The sequence below is a fragment of the Caretta caretta genome, chromosome 9 (assembly GCF_965140235.1).
Source record: "Caretta caretta isolate rCarCar2 chromosome 9, rCarCar1.hap1, whole genome shotgun sequence".
Classification (NCBI taxonomy): Eukaryota; Metazoa; Chordata; order Testudines; family Cheloniidae; genus Caretta; species Caretta caretta.
In genome coordinates this window covers 101,061,011-101,078,414 of record NC_134214.1, presented here as the reverse complement: position 1 = coordinate 101,078,414, position 17,404 = coordinate 101,061,011, and the positions used below count along the sequence as shown (strand labels likewise).

The window sequence follows — 17,404 nt, the reverse complement described above, 5'->3', positions numbered from 1 at the left end:
CAGCTCCTCACTCCATAAGGAGCCACACAGACCTGTGAAGAAGGGTGCTGCTCACCGTGAATATGGGTGGCACAAACTGGGACTGCAAAAGAAAATGGGCCCTAGAGTTGGAAATAGAAGCAATGAAGCCATCAGTCAGTCCCCACCCGAGTCCCCTTGCCAGGGACGGGGTCTCTCCTGCAGGAAGCGTGGGGGTGCTTTGGCCAGTTTGCTATTTCTTGTCCAGAAAGGGCTCGTTGTGAAATCCACACTCACCGCATGTAAAACAAGAGCCCTTTCCCACCCATTGCCCCTCGGATTCCTGGCCTACAGGTGACTCTGCTTTTATGGTCTGTTCTCTAGCACGATTGATAAGTGATCCCACCTGGCCCTCTTGGAAAAGGCCACACTCCACCATGCCTCTCTGGCTGGTGACTCCCTCAGTGAGGAAATTACAAAGGGCTCCTAGGAAGTTTAGTTTAGGCGTTGGAATTTCCATATCTGGTCAATGGTTTGGGAGCACGAAGAGCAGGGGCAGCAGGCTGGCAGGTTAGGTGGATGCAGTGTGTGTGTGTGTGGGGGGAGGTAGTTTGGAGGATGGATGTGTCGTGGGGGGAGGGTGGATGTGCTGCGGGAGGGGGTAGTTAGGAGGATGGATGTGCAGGATGGATGTGTCGGGTGGGGGGTAATTAGGAGGATGGATGTGCAGGGGGGGAGGGGGAGATGTATTGGGGGTGGGGGGAGTTAGGAGGATGGATGTGCATTGTGGGGGATGGATGTGCGGGAGGGCGGACGGTGAATGGGTGTGTCAAGGGGGGTAGTTAGGAGGGTGGATGTGTCCGGGTGGGGGGTAGTTGGGAGGATGGATGTGCTGGGGGAGGGGGTAGTTAGGAGGATGGATGTGTTGGGTGAGAGGTAATTAGGAGGATGGATTGGAGGGGGGATGTGTTGGGGTGGGGGTAATTAGGAGGATAGATTTGCAGGAATGGGGAGGATGGATGTGTCAGGTGGTGGGTAGTTAGGAGGATGCATGTGCGGGTGGAGGATGGATGGCAAGTAGGAGGATGGATGTGCGGGGGGAGGATGGATGTGTCAGGTGGGGGTAGTTAGGAGGATGGATGTGTGGGAGGGCGGAGGGTGAATGGATGTGTCGAGGGAGGTAGTTCGGAGGATGGATGTGTCGGGGGGAGGGTGGATGTGCTGGGGGAGGGGGTAGTTAGGAGGATGGATGTGTCGGGTGAGGGGTAATTAGGAGAATGGATTGCAGGGGGACGGAGGATGTGCTGGGGGTGGGAGTGGTTAGGAAGATGGATGTGCAGGGAGGGAGGATGGATGTGCAGGAGGGGAGGGTAGTTAGGAGGATGGATGTGCTGGGGGAGAATGGATGTCAGGTGGAGGGTAGTTAGGAGGATGGATGTGCGGGGGGAGGATGGATGGCAGGTAGGAGGATGGATGTGGGGTGGTGTCTAGGGGTAGGTAGGTACATGGGTAGGAGGATGGATCTGCAGGTGGGGAGGATGTGTGGGGAATGGCGAGCAAGTAGGTGGGAAGATGGATGTTTCGGGAGAAGGATGGATGTGTCAAGTGGGGGCATAGTTCGGAGGATGGATGTGTCGGATGGGGGGTAGTTAGGAGGGTGGATGTCGTTGAATTTTCTTGGTGGTTGGTTTAAAATATTCTCCTGTGAAAACTGAAACTCAGTCTCTGTAGGGTTGTGTTTAAGACCCTTCTGGAAAGTAATGAGCCTTTAAACAGAAGTGAAACTCATGCAGTGTTGCCACCTCTGATGATTTTGTCATGAGTCTCATGATAATTATTGTTTTCCTTAAAGCCCTAGCTCCTGGAGTCGCAACATCTGTGATGGTTTCAGCCTTCGTTCTTAAAGAAAAATGAAGTTTCCAGCCCTTGTGGCTGTGGAGAAAGCTTCAAAATGTGACCCCAGTGCACCCTAAAGGCTCAAAGAGCAGAAGGCAAATAGAAAGAACACCAATTCTGTTATTTTTACATAATCTCATGAGTTCAGAGGCAGTCTCGTGATTTTTGCTGGGCCTGAGTCATGATTTTTGAACACTGGGGATTGGCAACACTATGAGAGTGACTTGAAAGTGTCCATTTCACTCCTGTTTAAAGCCAGTTTCTAGTCTGTTATTTGTAGTGGGGTAACACCCCCCAGGCAGGTGCAGGATAAGTAAACACATGGGGCCTTGCCCTAGTTGGATGTTTCAAAAAGTTAAAGGCTCTGTTCCAAGCTGGATGAATTGCAAACAAGTGCCAGAAAGTCATCTAGATTCTTCTACAATTGTTCCAACAGTCGTGTTCAGCGTTAGAGACAAAGTGAGACGATACATTAACACTGTTAAACCTGACCAGTGTCCCTTCCGTGGACTGACACAAGATGTCCCAACGCGTTAGGTTTAACGCTGCGTGGGTCTAATATTTATTTCATTTTCTTTTTTTATATAGGAATTAGAAATTATCTGACAGGAGCACCCCAGTTGTTGTTCGCAAAAAACAAAGATCCCTGCCCCCAAACAAACAAAAATAACCCCAAGAGTTATCAGGTGCCCAAGGAGTCTCTGAAATCATGGTTAAAGTTGCATCTCCCCCAATCTGAAATGGTGCCACTAGGAGGGTAGGAGGATGTGTGTGTGGTGAGGGGTAGGTAAGTGGGGGGATTACTGGGGAGGTGTCTGGCCGGGGGGAGGATGATTGTGGGGGGGGGGCTGGCTGGATGTGCGGGGAGATGCTGGCAGGAGGATGGGCGGGGGGGCGGATAGATGGGCGGGGGGCTGGCAGGTAGGAGGATGTGTGTGTGGGGAGTGGATGGATGATTAGCGGGGAGCGATGGATGTGCGGGGGGGGTCTGGCAGGGAGGAGGATGTGGGGGGGCTGGCAGGTAGGAGGATGGGGGGTCTGGCAGGGAGGAGGATGTGGGGGGGGCTGGCAGGTGGGAGGACGGGGGGGGTTGGATGGGGAGATCTGGCAGGTGGGAGGACGGGGGGGCTGGCAGGTGGGAGGATGGGGAGGTTGGATGGGGAGATCTGGCAGATGGGAGGATGGGGGGGCTGGCAGGTAGGAGGATGGGGGGTCTGGCAGGGAGGAGGATGTGGGGGGGGCTGGCAGGTGGGAGGACGGGGGGTTGGATGGGGAGATCTGGCAGGTGGGAGGACGGGGGGGCTGGCAGGTGGGAGGATGGGGAGGTTGGATGGGGAGATCTGGCAGATGGGAGGATTGGGGGGGGGGCTGGCAGGTGGGAGGACGGGGGGGCTGGCAGGTGGGAGGACGGGGGGTTGGATGGGGAGATCTGGCAGATGGGAGGATGGGGGGGGCTGGCAGGTGGGAGGACGGGGGGTTGGATGGGGAGATCTGGCAGATGGGAGGATGGGGGGGGCTGGCAGGTGGGAGGATGGGGGGGTTGGACGGGGAGATCTGGCAGGTGGGAGGATGGGGGGGCTGGCAGGTGGGAGGACGGGGGGGTTGGATGGGGAGATCTGGCAGGTGGGAGGATGGGGGGGCTGGCAGGTGGGAGGATGGGGGGGCTGGATGGGGAGATCTGGCAGGTGGGAGGACGGGGGGGGGAGGCGCGGATGGATGATTAGCGGGGGGGCTGGCAGGGGGGAGGATGGGGGGGCTGGATGGGGAGATCTGGCAGGTGGGAGGACGGGGGGGGGAGGCGCGGATGGATGATTAGCGGGGGGGCTGGCAGGGGGGAGGATGGGGGGGTTGGATGGGGAGATCTGGCAGGTGGGAGGACGGGGGGTTGGATGGGGAGATCTGGCAGGTGGGAGGACGGGGGGGCTGGCAGGTGGGAGGATGGGGAGGTTGGATGGGGAGATCTGGCAGGTGGGAGGACGGGGGGGCTGGCAGGTGGGAGGACGGGGGGTTGGATGGGGAGATCTGGCAGGTGGGAGGACGGGGGGGCTGGCAGGTGGGAGGATGGGGAGGTTGGATGGGGAGATCTGGCAGATGGGAGGATTGGGGGGGGGCTGGCAGGTGGGAGGATGGGGGGGCTGGATGGGGAGATCTGGCAGGTGGGAGGACGGGGGGGGAGGCGCGGATGGATGATTAGCGGGGGGGGGGAGCTGGCAGGTGATTTACCTGCCGAAGACACGGCCCCGCCCTGGCGCCGGGAGCCGGCCCGGGAGGTGTCCAACCTGCCGCGGCCCCGCCCGGGTCCCGCCGCGCTCGTCACTGCCGGGCAGCCCCACGGGGGCGGGGGGCGGATAAAGGGCCCGGCCCCGCGGCCGCCGCTCACTCGGGCAGGGGAGCGCAGGGAGCCGGGCTCATGGGGAGACTGACGCCGCCCGCCTGCCTCTGCTGCGGGACAAAGAAGGTGGGGGCCGGGCAGGCGCGGCGGGGGGGCTCGGGGCCCCTGGGCAGGTGTAGCGCGGCGGGGGGGGGCGCTCGGGGCCCCGGTCAGGTGCGGGGGGGCGCTCGGGGCCCCTGGTCAGGTGCAGGGGGGCTCGGGGCCCCGGTCAGGTGCGGGGGGGCGCTCGGGGCCCCTGGGCAGGCGCAGCGCGGCGGGGGGGGGGGGGCTCGGGACCCCTGGGCAGGTGTAGCGCGGCGGGGGGGGGCGCTCGGGACCCCTGGTCAGGCGCAGCGGGGCGGGGGGGGGGGGCTCGGGGTCCCGGTCAGGTGCAGGGGGGCGCTCGGGGCCCCTGGTCAGGTGCAGGGGGGCTCGGGGCCCCTGGGCAGGTGCAGGGGGGCGCTTGGGGCCCCTGGTCAGGCGCAGCCGGGGGCCGGGACCTCTAGGCAGGAGCCCCGAGCCAGCCAGCGGCCCCGGAGAGCCGGGTGTCCCCCCGAAGCCCCGGCTGCTGCCCGGGGCCGGGGCTCCATCTCTCCCCCCTGGGCGCCACGTTCCGGGTCAGATTCTCCAGCGCCCGGCGGGGGCCCTGGGCGCGGGTGATCAGACCCCCCCCCCGGGCCACGGCGGCCCCCTCTCCCCCCGCAGGACTTCACGCTGTCGAAGGGGAAAGATGCCCCCGCGGGGCAGAGCGACGAGAACTCGGAGCGCGGTAACTGGTCGAGCAAAACGGACTATCTGCTCTCCATGGTGGGCTACGCCGTGGGGCTGGGGAACGTGTGGCGGTTCCCCTACCTGACTTACCAGAACGGAGGGGGTAAGTTTTGCCCCGTCTGGGCTACACACCTCAGCGAAGGCAGCAGCGTCCTCTCTGCTTCCCTGCCGGGCACGGACGCGGCATTCATGGAATTACCTTTTTATTCTCCTGCAGCACCTCGGCTGTCCCCAGCTCGGGTCAGATGCTGTGTGTTAGCCAGCAGTCTCAACCCCGAGTCTCCGAGCCAAACATCCCCGAGCTTTTGGAGAGGTTGGGATTCCCGGTGGAATGAATGTTCCAGCTGGCACCAGCCTTTATAATCGGCTAAACCCAAACCCGAACCCCGGGACAGGTGGGGTGGGCCCATCTGGAGTTAGCAGTGGATCAGGGTATTAGGAATGGACGGGAAATGTGAAGTATCTGTTCCAAACTCCTTCCCTATCAGGAAAGTAACTGAAATACTTCTAAAAAGAACAGGAGGACTTGTGGCACCTCAGAGACTAACCAATTTATTTGAACATAAGCTTTCCTGAGCTACAGCTCACTTCATCAGATGTATCCTGTAGCTCACCAAAGCTTATGTTCAGATAAATTGGTGCCACAAGTCCTCCTGTTCTTTTTGCCAATACAGATTAACATGGCTGCTACTCTGAAACTTTTCAAAATACTTCTCTGGTGGATTATATCTACTAAGGGACAACCCATCCTAAATGCTCAATGACTGAGGGACCATCTACACTCATTTCTATATTTGCTGTCTACAACCAACTCTCTGTATAACTTTTCATGAGTGATGTACCTGAGTATTTAAATTCTAATATCTAAATTTAACGATACAGTTTATCTAAATTTGGGTTATTGCAGATCATGCAGTATGTGTATCTTACAAGTTTTTAAACAAACTTTGTATTTGTGGATAAACTAAGCACTGTACCGGAGTGGGCAAACTTTTTCGCCCAAGGGCCACATCTGGGTATGGGAATTGTATGGCAGGCCATGAATGCTCATGAAATTGGGGGTTGGAGTGCAGGGGGGGGGGGTGAGGGCTCTGGGGTGGGGCCAGAAATGAGGAGTTCAGGGTGCAGGAAGGGGCTCCAGGTTGGGGCAGGGGGTTGGGGTTCAGGGGTGGGTGAGGGCTCTAGCTGGGGGTGTGGGCTCTAGGGTGGGGCTGGGAATGAGGGGTGCAGGAGGCTGCTCTAGGCTGGGGCCAAGGGGTTCAGAGGGCAGAAAGGAGAATCAGGGCTGGGGCAGGGGGTTGGGGCACGGGAGGGGGTCAGGGGTGCAGGCTCCAGGTGGCACTTACCTCAAGCAGTGGCATATCTCCGCTACAGCTCCTAAGCAGAGGTGCAGCCAGGCAGATCTGCGCGCTGCCCTGTCCGGAGGCGCTGCCTCTGCAGCTCCTACTGGCTGCAGTTCTCGGCCAATGGGAGCTGTGGGGCCAGCACTTGGGGTTGGGGCAGCATGCGGAGCCCCGTGGCTGCCTCTACACGTAGGAGCCGGAGGGAGAACATCCCGCTGCTTCTGGGAGCCACACAGAGTGGGGCAAGCCCCGGACCCCACTCCCAGTGGGAGCTTGAGAGCCAGATTAAAACTCCTGGAGGACTGTAGTTTGCCCACCCCTGCACTATGACCAGATAGACAGACACTTTTCTCAACCTGTGTATTATATAATTTTAACATTAGCTTTAATAAAATTTTAAACCTAGTTAGCACTTAATTAACAACGTCCATCTGAGGCTCTCCAAGCCAGGAGAATAAGATGGGAATCAGACAGATGGGAAAACGAGGTACAGAGAGGCTGTAACTGATTCAGACTTATTCAATGAGCCGGTGGCCGAACCCAAACCAGAATCCAGGTCTCCCATTCCAGTGCTCTGGGGACCTAATCTACTGCCAGGGATGGGTAACCAACCAGACAGCAATATTCTCAGCATTTGGTAATTCCTGAGGCCTCAATCCCGCAAAGTACTTAAGCACGTGTGTAAGGGGGCTTGTAACCTGAGCCCTGCCACCTGGGCCTGAAACTCTTGGTCTTTGGCCCTGAGCGGTCTGGCCACGTGTGTAAAGATTCAAGTTAGTTTGAATGCTCATGTGCTTCTACACAGCGGGGAGCTGGAGCCGGTTGTTAAATCTAGAAGCCCTTTTAGAGCCGGTTGTTCCGCGAGGGAGAACTGGTTCTAACAGGGCTTCTAAATTGAACCGGCCCAAAGTGGTGGCTTAGGCGCCGACTCCACGGGTGCTCCAGCCCTGGAGCACCCAAGGGGAAAATCTGGTGGCTGCAGAGCCCCCACCGGCAGCTCCCCGACCCCAGCTCGCCTCCGCTCCGCCTCCTCCCCTGAACGCGCCGCCCGGCTCTGCTTCTCCACCCCCCAGGCTTCCTGCGAATCAGCCGTTCGCGCGGGAAGCCGGGGCTGGCTGAGAAGCAGGCGGCGGCTTCGCGCCCAGGCCCAGGGAGGCAGAGCGGAGGTGAGCTGGGGTGGGGGGGCACGAGGAGGGCTGCCCGCACCGCAGCAGGTAACCCGGGCGGGGGGGGGCACACGCAGGGGAACCGTTCCCCGCCCCAGCTCACCTCCGCCACCCTCGGCCTGAGCGGGAAGCCGTGGCCTGCTTCTCAGCCCGCCCCGGCTTCCCGCCGAACAGCTGATTCACGGGAAGCCGGGGGCGGGGGGGGTGGGCGGAGAAGCAGAGCGGGGCGGTGGGTTCAGGGGAGGAGGTGGAGCGGAGGTGAGCTGGGGCCAGGCGCGGGGCGGGGAGCTGTCGGTGGGGGCTCTGCACCCACCAATTTTCCCCGTGGGTGCTCCAGGCTCGGAGCACCCAGGGAGTCGGCGCCTAAGGCACCCACTTTTGATGTGATCAGTGGGGGGAGCGGCCGCTCCCCCCCCCAGCTACACTCCCCCGCCCCTAGGAGCCAGAGGGACCTTTCGGATGCTTCCTGGGAGCTGCCCCAGGTAAGCATCGCCGGGACTCCCCACCTTGCCTCCCGGCAGGTGCCTCTGGCTCTTAGGGGTGGGGTGGGCACCCACTACGGTGGCCCACGAGACCCTCCTGCCCAGTTCTGGGGGCAGTCAGGGGACAGAGGAGGGGGGTGGATGGATCAGGGGTCCTGGGGGGGGCATCAAGGAATGCGGGGGGGTTGGATGGGGCAGAAGGCCCTGGGGGACGGGGGTGGGCAACGACCGCCTCGTGGGGTGAAGAGGGAACCCAGTGTTAAGATTTTGGCAGCTCATCACTGCTTCTACATCTACCTAAGTGCTTTGGGGCCTTGAGACACCCCTGCTTCACTATTGTCAGTGCAATGGGACTAGTCATTTGGGAAAGGGTTACTCATGTGAGTAAGAGTTGCAGGACAGGCTTTAAAGCTGAAATCATTAGACTGAAGTACACAGAGAAAAATAATTGTGATGTGACCTGAAATAAATGACACAACTTTTTGTGATTGTAGAAACAACTACTTAGAGCAACGATTCTCAAACTATGGGTCTCTCAAACTGTGGGTCAGGACCCCAAAATAGGTCGGGACCCTGTTTTAATGGGATCGCCAGGGCTGGCTTAGTCTTGCTGGAGCCCAGGGCTGAAGCCTGAACCCCAATGCTCAGGGCCAAAGCCCAAGAGTTTCAGGCCCAGGTGGCAGGGCTCAGGTTACAGGCCCCTTGCCTGAGGCTGAAGCCCCTGGGCTTTGGCTTTGACTCTCCCCTCCCCACGCCCCCACCCAGGGCAGTGAGTGGGGGGATTCGTTCCCCCCTCCTGGGGTCGTGTAATAATTTTTGTTCTCAGAAGGGGGTCACGGTGCAGTGAAGTTTGAGAACCCCTGACTTAGAGCCTGTTCTGTTTGTTGTTAATGGCTATTTCTGGTGTAAATGTTGAAGGTTACACTTATCTAGACTTCACAATGCTGCACTCCAGTTAGAAACTGTCCCACACTAAATGATGCTCAATGCCTATTTATTTAAAAGGGCCTATTTTAAAGTGACATCCCCTTTTTTACTTGGATTAAAAATAGTTTACCCCCAAACAAAGACTAAAAATAAAGGTCTCTAATCTGTTCACTAGAAGGTTACATTCTATGGGTGCCTTGGCAGCTCCTTCACAGAACCGTGTGGCTGGCTTTACCTGACAAATCTCTGGTGAATCTCTTGGCTGAATGCAGAGGCAGGATAGACAAACTTTGGCCTGTCCTGTGATTTATGGAGGTCAGAGATTCTATTTCAGGTGGGAAAAGCCCTAAAGGCCTTAGGGCCAAGTCCAACTCCCATTTAAGGTCAATGGGTGTTGTTGTGTAAGTGCAACACGGCCCAAGTATGAAATTTTACATACAAACATTGGAGAGAGAGATGTATGGAATACACAGTGGCATTCTTGGCATACATCTTTTATTGGCATGTGTTTGACCTGGTTGCATTCCTCATGAGTGATGAAGGAGAATTCTAATCCAAAATGAATGCTAATAAAATCAGTTTATCACACTGCACCATGGAACAATATATATGGAACAAAACAGTTTTATGAGGAATATTTTAGAATTTAAAAATATTTCATTGGGACTATTTTTTGTACCCTTCTGCCTGTAAGGCAAGGTGCCTTCAACAAGGCATGTATGCATTTACTTAACTTTAAACATGTTTAGTTTGCTTGAATTCAGTGGGGTTACATGCTTAAGGTTAAGCACGTGCTTAAATATCTTGCCAAACTGGGTCCCTAGTTTATCTTAAACCCCTCTGTGGGTGAAGAGAAAAAATAGATAAACAGCTGCACATGCATGAATATCAGATCACTTCCTGGGTGCTGATTCTCTCTCACACTTATGCAGTACAGCAAATATGAAATGCTGGTCCTTCTCATAGTACAATAGATCTCAGTAATGAGGGGTGCTGGAACAATTTGTACAGTGCGGGTGCTGAGAGCCATTGAACCAAACTTTAAACCCTGTATATGATGGAAAGCACTTCAAGCCAGGGGATGCGGCAGTACCCCCAACATCCCTATTTCCAGCACCTATGTCCCTGACCCCAGTTTAATGTGGAATTTAGGAAAGCATTCATGCAAGTGACCAGCTGAGGCTCTGTATCAGAAAGGAGTCAGCCAACCATATGAAACAAATGACTAACATTTCCATGTTCTAGCCATTCTAACAGAGAGTTGCAAATCACCACTAAGTACAAAGAAGAAACAGTTCATTTCTGTTGTAAATTAAAAAACATAAGCTACCGTACAATGCAAACAAAATCAAGAGTATATGCAGCCAAATATTGTCTCTGGCTTCCTGGCAGCAGTATGTGTTGGACAAGGTTTTTTTCATCCTTCTTTTCACAAAAGGAAAGTTGTGCCATAAAAATTTGTCCGTTCTAAGTTCCAGAGCCTAGCAAGCTGGCTCAGCGCTTTGCGCCTGTGGTGGCATAGAACGATACATTCCGCGGCATTGGTGAAGAGGAGAAGCAGCTGGTGGTATTGTGCAGGGTCTAAAATGAGTGGTAAAGATTTGTTCTGAATTCCTGTTGTTTATATATTATGGGCCAGACTCCGCTATTTCTACTCACATGGGTAGTGTCTGATTCATGCCGAGCAGCCCCAGCCAAGTAAGTACAGGCAGCAGACTCTAATCACCAGGATTTATATAGCACTATACATTTGCTTGGCACCTATAGAAATAAAAAAGAGATGAGGTCAGTTTTTTGATAATTCAGCCTTTCTATGCGTATGTGCAAACCCACGGTGCAAACACCTGTGGATGCAGTTTTGTGCCTGCATTGATTTGCAGGTACAACTGACGTAATGTGGAAGTCTAAGTACCTGATTTGTGAGTGCAATGTGGTGCACGTTTTATTTTGCTTAAATGATTAAGATTAAAATAAATTTTTATTAATATTTGGTTTTGTAAAATGTTTATTTTTAAATTATAAAATCTAAATTTTGGGCTGAACTATGTTCCAGTGTTCCTGTAAGCAATTACTGAAAGTAAAAAGCAGGTGGGGAAAACTAGATAATTTTAAAACTTTCATATATATGTTATGCAAGTACATCTATTCCCTTTTATTCAAAATATTAAGGGCCCACCATTTCAGCCCGGAGGTAGGGCTTTCGTACTGTGCCTTGAATCTTAGACTTTTAAATAAGTTATTCAGAGATAGAGCCACTTCAGCATCTTTCTGACCTGCTGATGTTTTCCTGTGAAACATATTTTCAGTTGTGGCCATAGGCACAATTCGTAGTCATGCGTGAAGGTATATCTGGGATCTATGTGACACAAGCAAACATCTCTGGATAGACAATAGTGCATCCTGTTGTTGGTAAGAATCTATCATTGTGAAAGAAGGAAGGAAAGAAAGAAAGAGAACGAAATACATGAGAACTTTATTTTACAAAACAGACGTGCTTATGTTACTAAAGTTACCTTTAATGGAACCTGGATCAGACCTCCAATGAGTAATTATCCCTTTCCTCTGCAAATACTATTTGATTTTATGGAACACAGTCCTTTAAAAAAAGCAATCTGTATATTCTGTACAAAATAAAAACCACTTTGGTATATTTGCATATATGGCTACACAAGGAGAAGAATTGTGCAGGTATAATAGGTTTTTCTATTTTCCCCAGGTGCCTTTCTAATACCCTACACAGTTATGCTGGCGTTAGCTGGTTTACCTTTATTTTTTTTGGAATGTTCCTTGGGGCAGTTTGCCAGTTTGGGGCCGGTTTCTGTGTGGAGAATATTACCAATTTTACAAGGTCAGTGACATTAGTTTCTTATGTATAGATCTTCTTTTGTTGCTGCTAATAGTCAAAAGTGGATTAATAATTTCACCATAATGCTTCTGGCTAGTGTCATAAATTAGACTCTAGAGTACACGGTGTGTCATGCCATTTCATGGATGGCCAAACTAAGAGGGCTTGTATGTACTGTAGGGGAGGAAATTGAATTCATGGCACTATATGTGATACATCAGAAGCAGCAATTCTCCAGAGCGCCAATGTAAGTTTATTGTTTTCATTTACTGGCTATGTCTTCTCACTCTATATGCTATATAGGGGTCTGCATGGGACATGCAAATCCTGCATTTAGCTGCTCATATTGGCTCCTGCACGTGTAAAGAACCATTTTATGCACCTATGCACCTGGGCCTCTATTCCAGCAGTGTGGTCTGTGGGGCACTGAGCCTGCTGCAATCAGAGACATCCCGCACCTATGGGAATCAGGATCACGGGGCAAATTCTGCCCTATTTGCATCCATTCTTCTCCAACAAGGATGGATATGAACGAGGGCATCATTGGGCCTGCATGCCTTCCTCACCACCCAGCTGCATTAAGATAGGAAAGGAAATTACATTTTTAATCGTATTAAGAGCTTTATTTGCCTTTACTGATCCTGTATATTAGTAGACAACAAAAAGGAATTATATCCAGGCATTTACTGTTCCTTACCAATTTCTGCCTGAAAACTCACCAGAAACAACAAGGCACTGCACACAAGCTTCCAAAATCTGCACTAAATGAAAAGAAGGATGGATCCAACCCAAAGGCAGTTGGGTCTATGGAGATAGCCAGGGCTGTGTGTGTGTAAATGTGTATGTCATATATACTCCCCAAGATCATTGGAAAAGGTTTGGTAGGTTGACCTCAAACTCACAAAGTTCCTTTTGACAAAGAGAGAGCTGCAATTCCTTGCAAACCACTAGTTTATGCTGTCTTTCATTCACTGATGCAACTAGCAATCGCAATGAGATCTCTACAAATGATGCCATCAGCCCCAGTTTTGTATAAGTTTCCTTTCATTTTTTTTGAGACACCCAGACCAAAATCCATTGAACTTCAGGGATACAGAAAATCTAAAACCTCACCCAGAATTCACAAACAGCTCTGATTTTCCTACATGGCTGGCCCAAACCCTGGATTCAAACCCTCATTTGGGATATTCAAAATCTGGATCCAGTCCCTAATTTTGTGGCTTCAGCCCATCTCTAAGCTTGTTACTGTCCAGGATAAAAGGAATGAAGGTAATTCTTCCCACTGATGTTGTGCTTTTTCATTTAACTAGCACAGATATTTTCCACCCCTATATTTAACACGTTTCTTTTAGCGATGCAGCCTCCCTTTTCCCTCCTTTCTGTCTTCTTCACCAGTCCTTTCTTCAGCTGCAAAGAGCTGGACATGGTTCCCTTTAGCACATGATTCATTGCTCCTTGTATTGGCTACAGAGAATCATGTAGTACATTCCCCTTTCTCCCCGCTCACAGTCTATTGCCACTGTTTCCTTCTTTCCTGGTAGTCTCGGATCTGATCTCCTCCCCTCCCTAGCTGGGCTGCCCTGGTTCTTTAACACTAATGTGTACTCTTGGACTAGCATGGTGCATTTTCCCCCTAACTCAGTGTGGAATGCAGAAGACTCTCCCTTACTTTATCAAGTTTATATTTATCTTTAAAATGATGTAAATAACCTAATAGATTAGCCTTAATGATCTTAGTCTTACTGCTAAGAAAGATCAGTAAGGTTAAGTTGTTAGTTTATTTACACACAGAAGTGGAACGTCTTTGCAGACTTTAGCCATACTGTGCCTATAGAAATCAGCCATGTCCGAATTTTCTCTTCAGCACTGGACTCCCTTTGGTATCTGAACCAGTGAAATCTGGTCTCCTCTCTTTGGCCTAGACTGCCTTGGCGCGGATGTTGTATTCTGTTCTGTTCTTACTCTGCCCTCTTCACCATAGCATCTTCGTCCTCCGTTTGGCCACTCCACACATTAACATTACAGGCTCGTAGACTTTAAGGCCAGAAGGGATCCTTGTGATTTTCTGGTCTGACCTTCTGCACCTCGCAGGCCACAGAACCTCACCCACCCACTCCTGTACTAGACCCCTGACTGCGGGCTGAGTTACTTTCTTCCTGCTGCTGCGCTGCGCTGACCCTTCCCCCCCCCCTACATTTTCAAGGAGGTATGTAGCATCGGGATTGGGTGACTACGTTCCCTCCAGCTATTAAAACGTAGTGTGTCTCCCCTGCCAGCTCTGCAGCAAGGCTGAGGCTTTTTTTGTTTATTGCAACCTGTAAATCCCAAGGCGCACCCTCCTTCCTGGTAGACAGGCAGCTTTTTTCAACATTGAAATGGAACATGTATATATTTGTGTCCTCTAATTCTGTCTCTTCTCTAGCCTGATTCCAATAGATCAGGATGCAACAGGGACAATACAAATAGGTATCTGGGTTTTTAAACATTACAAAGTTCTACCACTTTGAGTTTGAAGGTCAAGTACCACACTCCGTCATGGGATCTCCTCAAGAGAGCTCTGCCTACACCACATGGTATAAGATCCATCGTGAACTTTGCTCTGCTCTACCTTGTGTTTGCATGTCACTTTTGTCTGGTCACTTTCTGATGTCACACCAGCCTTCACTGCTTCCTCTCTGTGCATGTGTGGAACTCCTCTCAAAACCTGGCAGTGAATGAAGAGTGCTTTGAAATGAACCATGTTCATTGTACATGTGCAGGGAATTGAGATATGCCCAGGGTTTATTCACAGGGAATTGTCTTTGCCTGGTGTATATACCCAGCAATACTATGCAATCCAGTGGATAGTAAAATAATTTCTAGGCAATGTGGAGCAAGAGTAGAGAAATGTGGAGTTCACTGAAGTTGATGATTCACATTTTCTTTATCCTCTGTTTGGGTTGGATGATGAAACTTTCACTCTCTCTTTTCTAGGAGTGGGAATCACGATGGTGGTCATCACCGCCTTGGTGACGGTCTATTACAATGTTATCATTGCATATGCCCTCTACTATTTGTTTGCCTCCTTCCAAAGTGTGCTGCCGTGGTCAGACTGCTTTGCGTGGGCAGATGAAAATTGCAGCAAAACACCTGTAGGTACGGTACTTTTAAATAATCCACACTATTACTAGGAATAATTCCATTGCTTCTGTTTCCCAGTAATAAACAAAATACATTAAAAAGGCAGTAGTGGGATAGTTAGTTGGCCATGATGCTGCTGTCTACTTTACCTTGACAACCTGTTGACACCTGGACTGATCTTCTTTCTGTCTGCCTGTCGCATTTGCCCATATGATCTGTTGGGAACTAGAATGAATCTTCCTCTCTGCCTTTCTGCCCATCTTTCCTTCTTCCTTAGAATAACAGATTTCTAGACTAGTATAAAATCACCAAAAATATCACACTGCAATTTCATTAGTGCTTCATGACAAAGAAATGGCCTTCCTAATGCAAAAGAAATGCCTACCTAGTGCATTCACGTGAGGTTCTTCCAAAATCCTTTATCCTATATGTGTGGCTTTGTTAACACCATGTGTTGGATGGGCATTGGCTTCATGTTTCATCATGTCTTTAGATAATATTTCTAGGCTATTGATTGGCTGTGTGCATGCATGATTTAAAAACTGTAATTATATTTTAACACTGTGATTTCCCACCCAACAGTTAAGTTTAATAGTTTATCATAGACTGCAGTTCTGATGTGTTGTTTAACAATTTTACATTTATAAATTTCAAGGAGATACTCATTTAAAAGACCAATACAAATGTTTCACCCCATATTAAAAGTGTGCTGGATTGGTATAAAAGTCAGACAAATTGCCCCACAGTACTGCACTAAAATTTCACCAGGGTTTCATGTCAAATAAATCCTCATGCTGATAGTGATCTTTAATGCTTTGATCAACTCTTGTTTGGCTTAAATTGTAGCCAAGAGATTTGCAGTACATTTTAAAGAGAATTAGGAACAATGCCAGTCTGTTCCCATCAGTATGATATGGGATTGCTATAGATGAGTGTGAACTGAAATACTGGATCTGGCCCTTAGATTATCAAAGAGTTTGAAATCCTAACTGTACCTAGATCTGATTTTTGCAAACATTTCCTATCTTTACATTAGGCCAGCCAGGTTCCCAGAGCTGAACACATCAGACCTGGGAGTGTTTGGATATGGAGCCAAATCCACATCTGAAAGTGGTGGCGGGGGCCTGTTGGTAGTTACCACAAGAATACAAACTGTAGCGATAACAGCACGAAAAAGGCCCTAGCTGTAATCAAAGTCTGTTTCTAATTTCACCACTGAACATTAACAACCCTGTCTCTTTTAGTGCATGATTGCAATACGACCTTAGCAGACGGGACAGTCATTCACACAAACTACTCGTTTGTCTCCAGCAACAATCTAACCTGTCTCAATGGCACCTCAACGTATAAAGAAGTGCAGCCTCCCAGTGAGCAGTACTGGAAGTAAGTATACCACCTTCATATTGCTAAAATCGGTATGCACTGGATGGGGTTTGGAGGAGCCCTCTGGGGAACTCATACCACTTTCCAGAAACTGCTTTGGGCCAAGCTCATGGGACTGCAAACTGAAGTGAGCAGTTCTGTCCAGGAAAACATTAAATACTGAATCAGGGTGACAAATGTAACCCAAGTCACAGAGAAGCATAAGAACAAATTTATAACTAAGAAATAAATAATAAAATTAAGGAAGTTTTTTCCCCTTAAACTCCCAAACATAAGGCATGTTCTTTACGATGTTGAAAATATTCATCCTTTCATATACCTGTCATTACAGAACACTTTCCAAGGCAGGTTAGTGTTCATAATGTGCAGGTGTTTCACCTGCATACCACACACTTAGGTGTATGATTCGCTGCTGTCTGATGATTAATAGAGTAATAAGCCTTGCCGGAGTAGGCATTAGCATGCCTTCAGTTCATGCCTTGTGTGTGGGTGGGGGCAGAAGCTGTACGGCTCCAGACACCCTGGAAGAGTATCACTCGTGAATTAGTGCTCACCTTAGCTTGGTTTGTTGCTGTTACAATACAGATCTTTCAGAACCACTCTTGCCTTCGCTATTTCAGGTTTTTCTATGGTGTCTGTCAACCAGGCACCTGGAGCTGTACTAAAAGTCTATAACACAAAAGTGTTTTTCTCCTAGCATTACCCCACTGGCCACTTGCACCTTCACTTTCTTCACACTTATTTATACCAGCTAAGGACAATAACGCCGATGAAGAAAATCTGGCCCTAAATTGGAATCTACCTACTTCCACTTTTATAATGGTATTTGAGCGTGGAAAGACTAGTCAGTTCATTGGAGAGGTGTTTTCCTCCAACTCCTGTCAGCCAGTGCTGGGCTCGTCCTTTTAGTTCATAGCCCGAGCTGGCTCTGTGCAGTAAAGTTATCGTTTTAAAAACAGCACAGTCGTGTCTATCCACCTACTGAGCGTCAATCCGAGGCAGGGTTGAAAGGAAAGCACTGGTTTCTCTTTGAAGCCTGCAAAGAAACCAGCTTTCCCATCACTCCGAGCCTGGCCTGCTACCCAGGAAGTCAATGGAATTTAAGTACTTGCTTGAAATCAGCAGATGTTTAAAAGGATACA

General features: G+C 50.6%; 1 protein-coding gene across 3 annotated transcripts in view; it reads left to right on the top strand.

Moving 5' to 3' along the window:
• The first annotated feature begins 4,189 nt into the window (after positions 1-4,189).
• The window catches only part of SLC6A14 (solute carrier family 6 member 14), a 28,075-nt gene continuing 14,860 nt past the window's right edge, over positions 4,190-17,404 (top strand). For all 3 annotated transcript variants that reach the window (XM_048865021.2, XM_075132597.1, XM_048865022.1), the window contains exons 1-5: positions 4,190-4,312; positions 4,931-5,099; positions 11,631-11,762; positions 14,733-14,894; positions 16,124-16,262. In XM_048865021.2, coding sequence (XP_048720978.1) covers positions 4,265-4,312; positions 4,931-5,099; positions 11,631-11,762; positions 14,733-14,894; positions 16,124-16,262 — 650 coding nt within the window. In that variant the 5' untranslated portion in view covers positions 4,190-4,264. The remainder of the gene's footprint in view (positions 4,313-4,930; positions 5,100-11,630; positions 11,763-14,732; positions 14,895-16,123; positions 16,263-17,404) is intronic.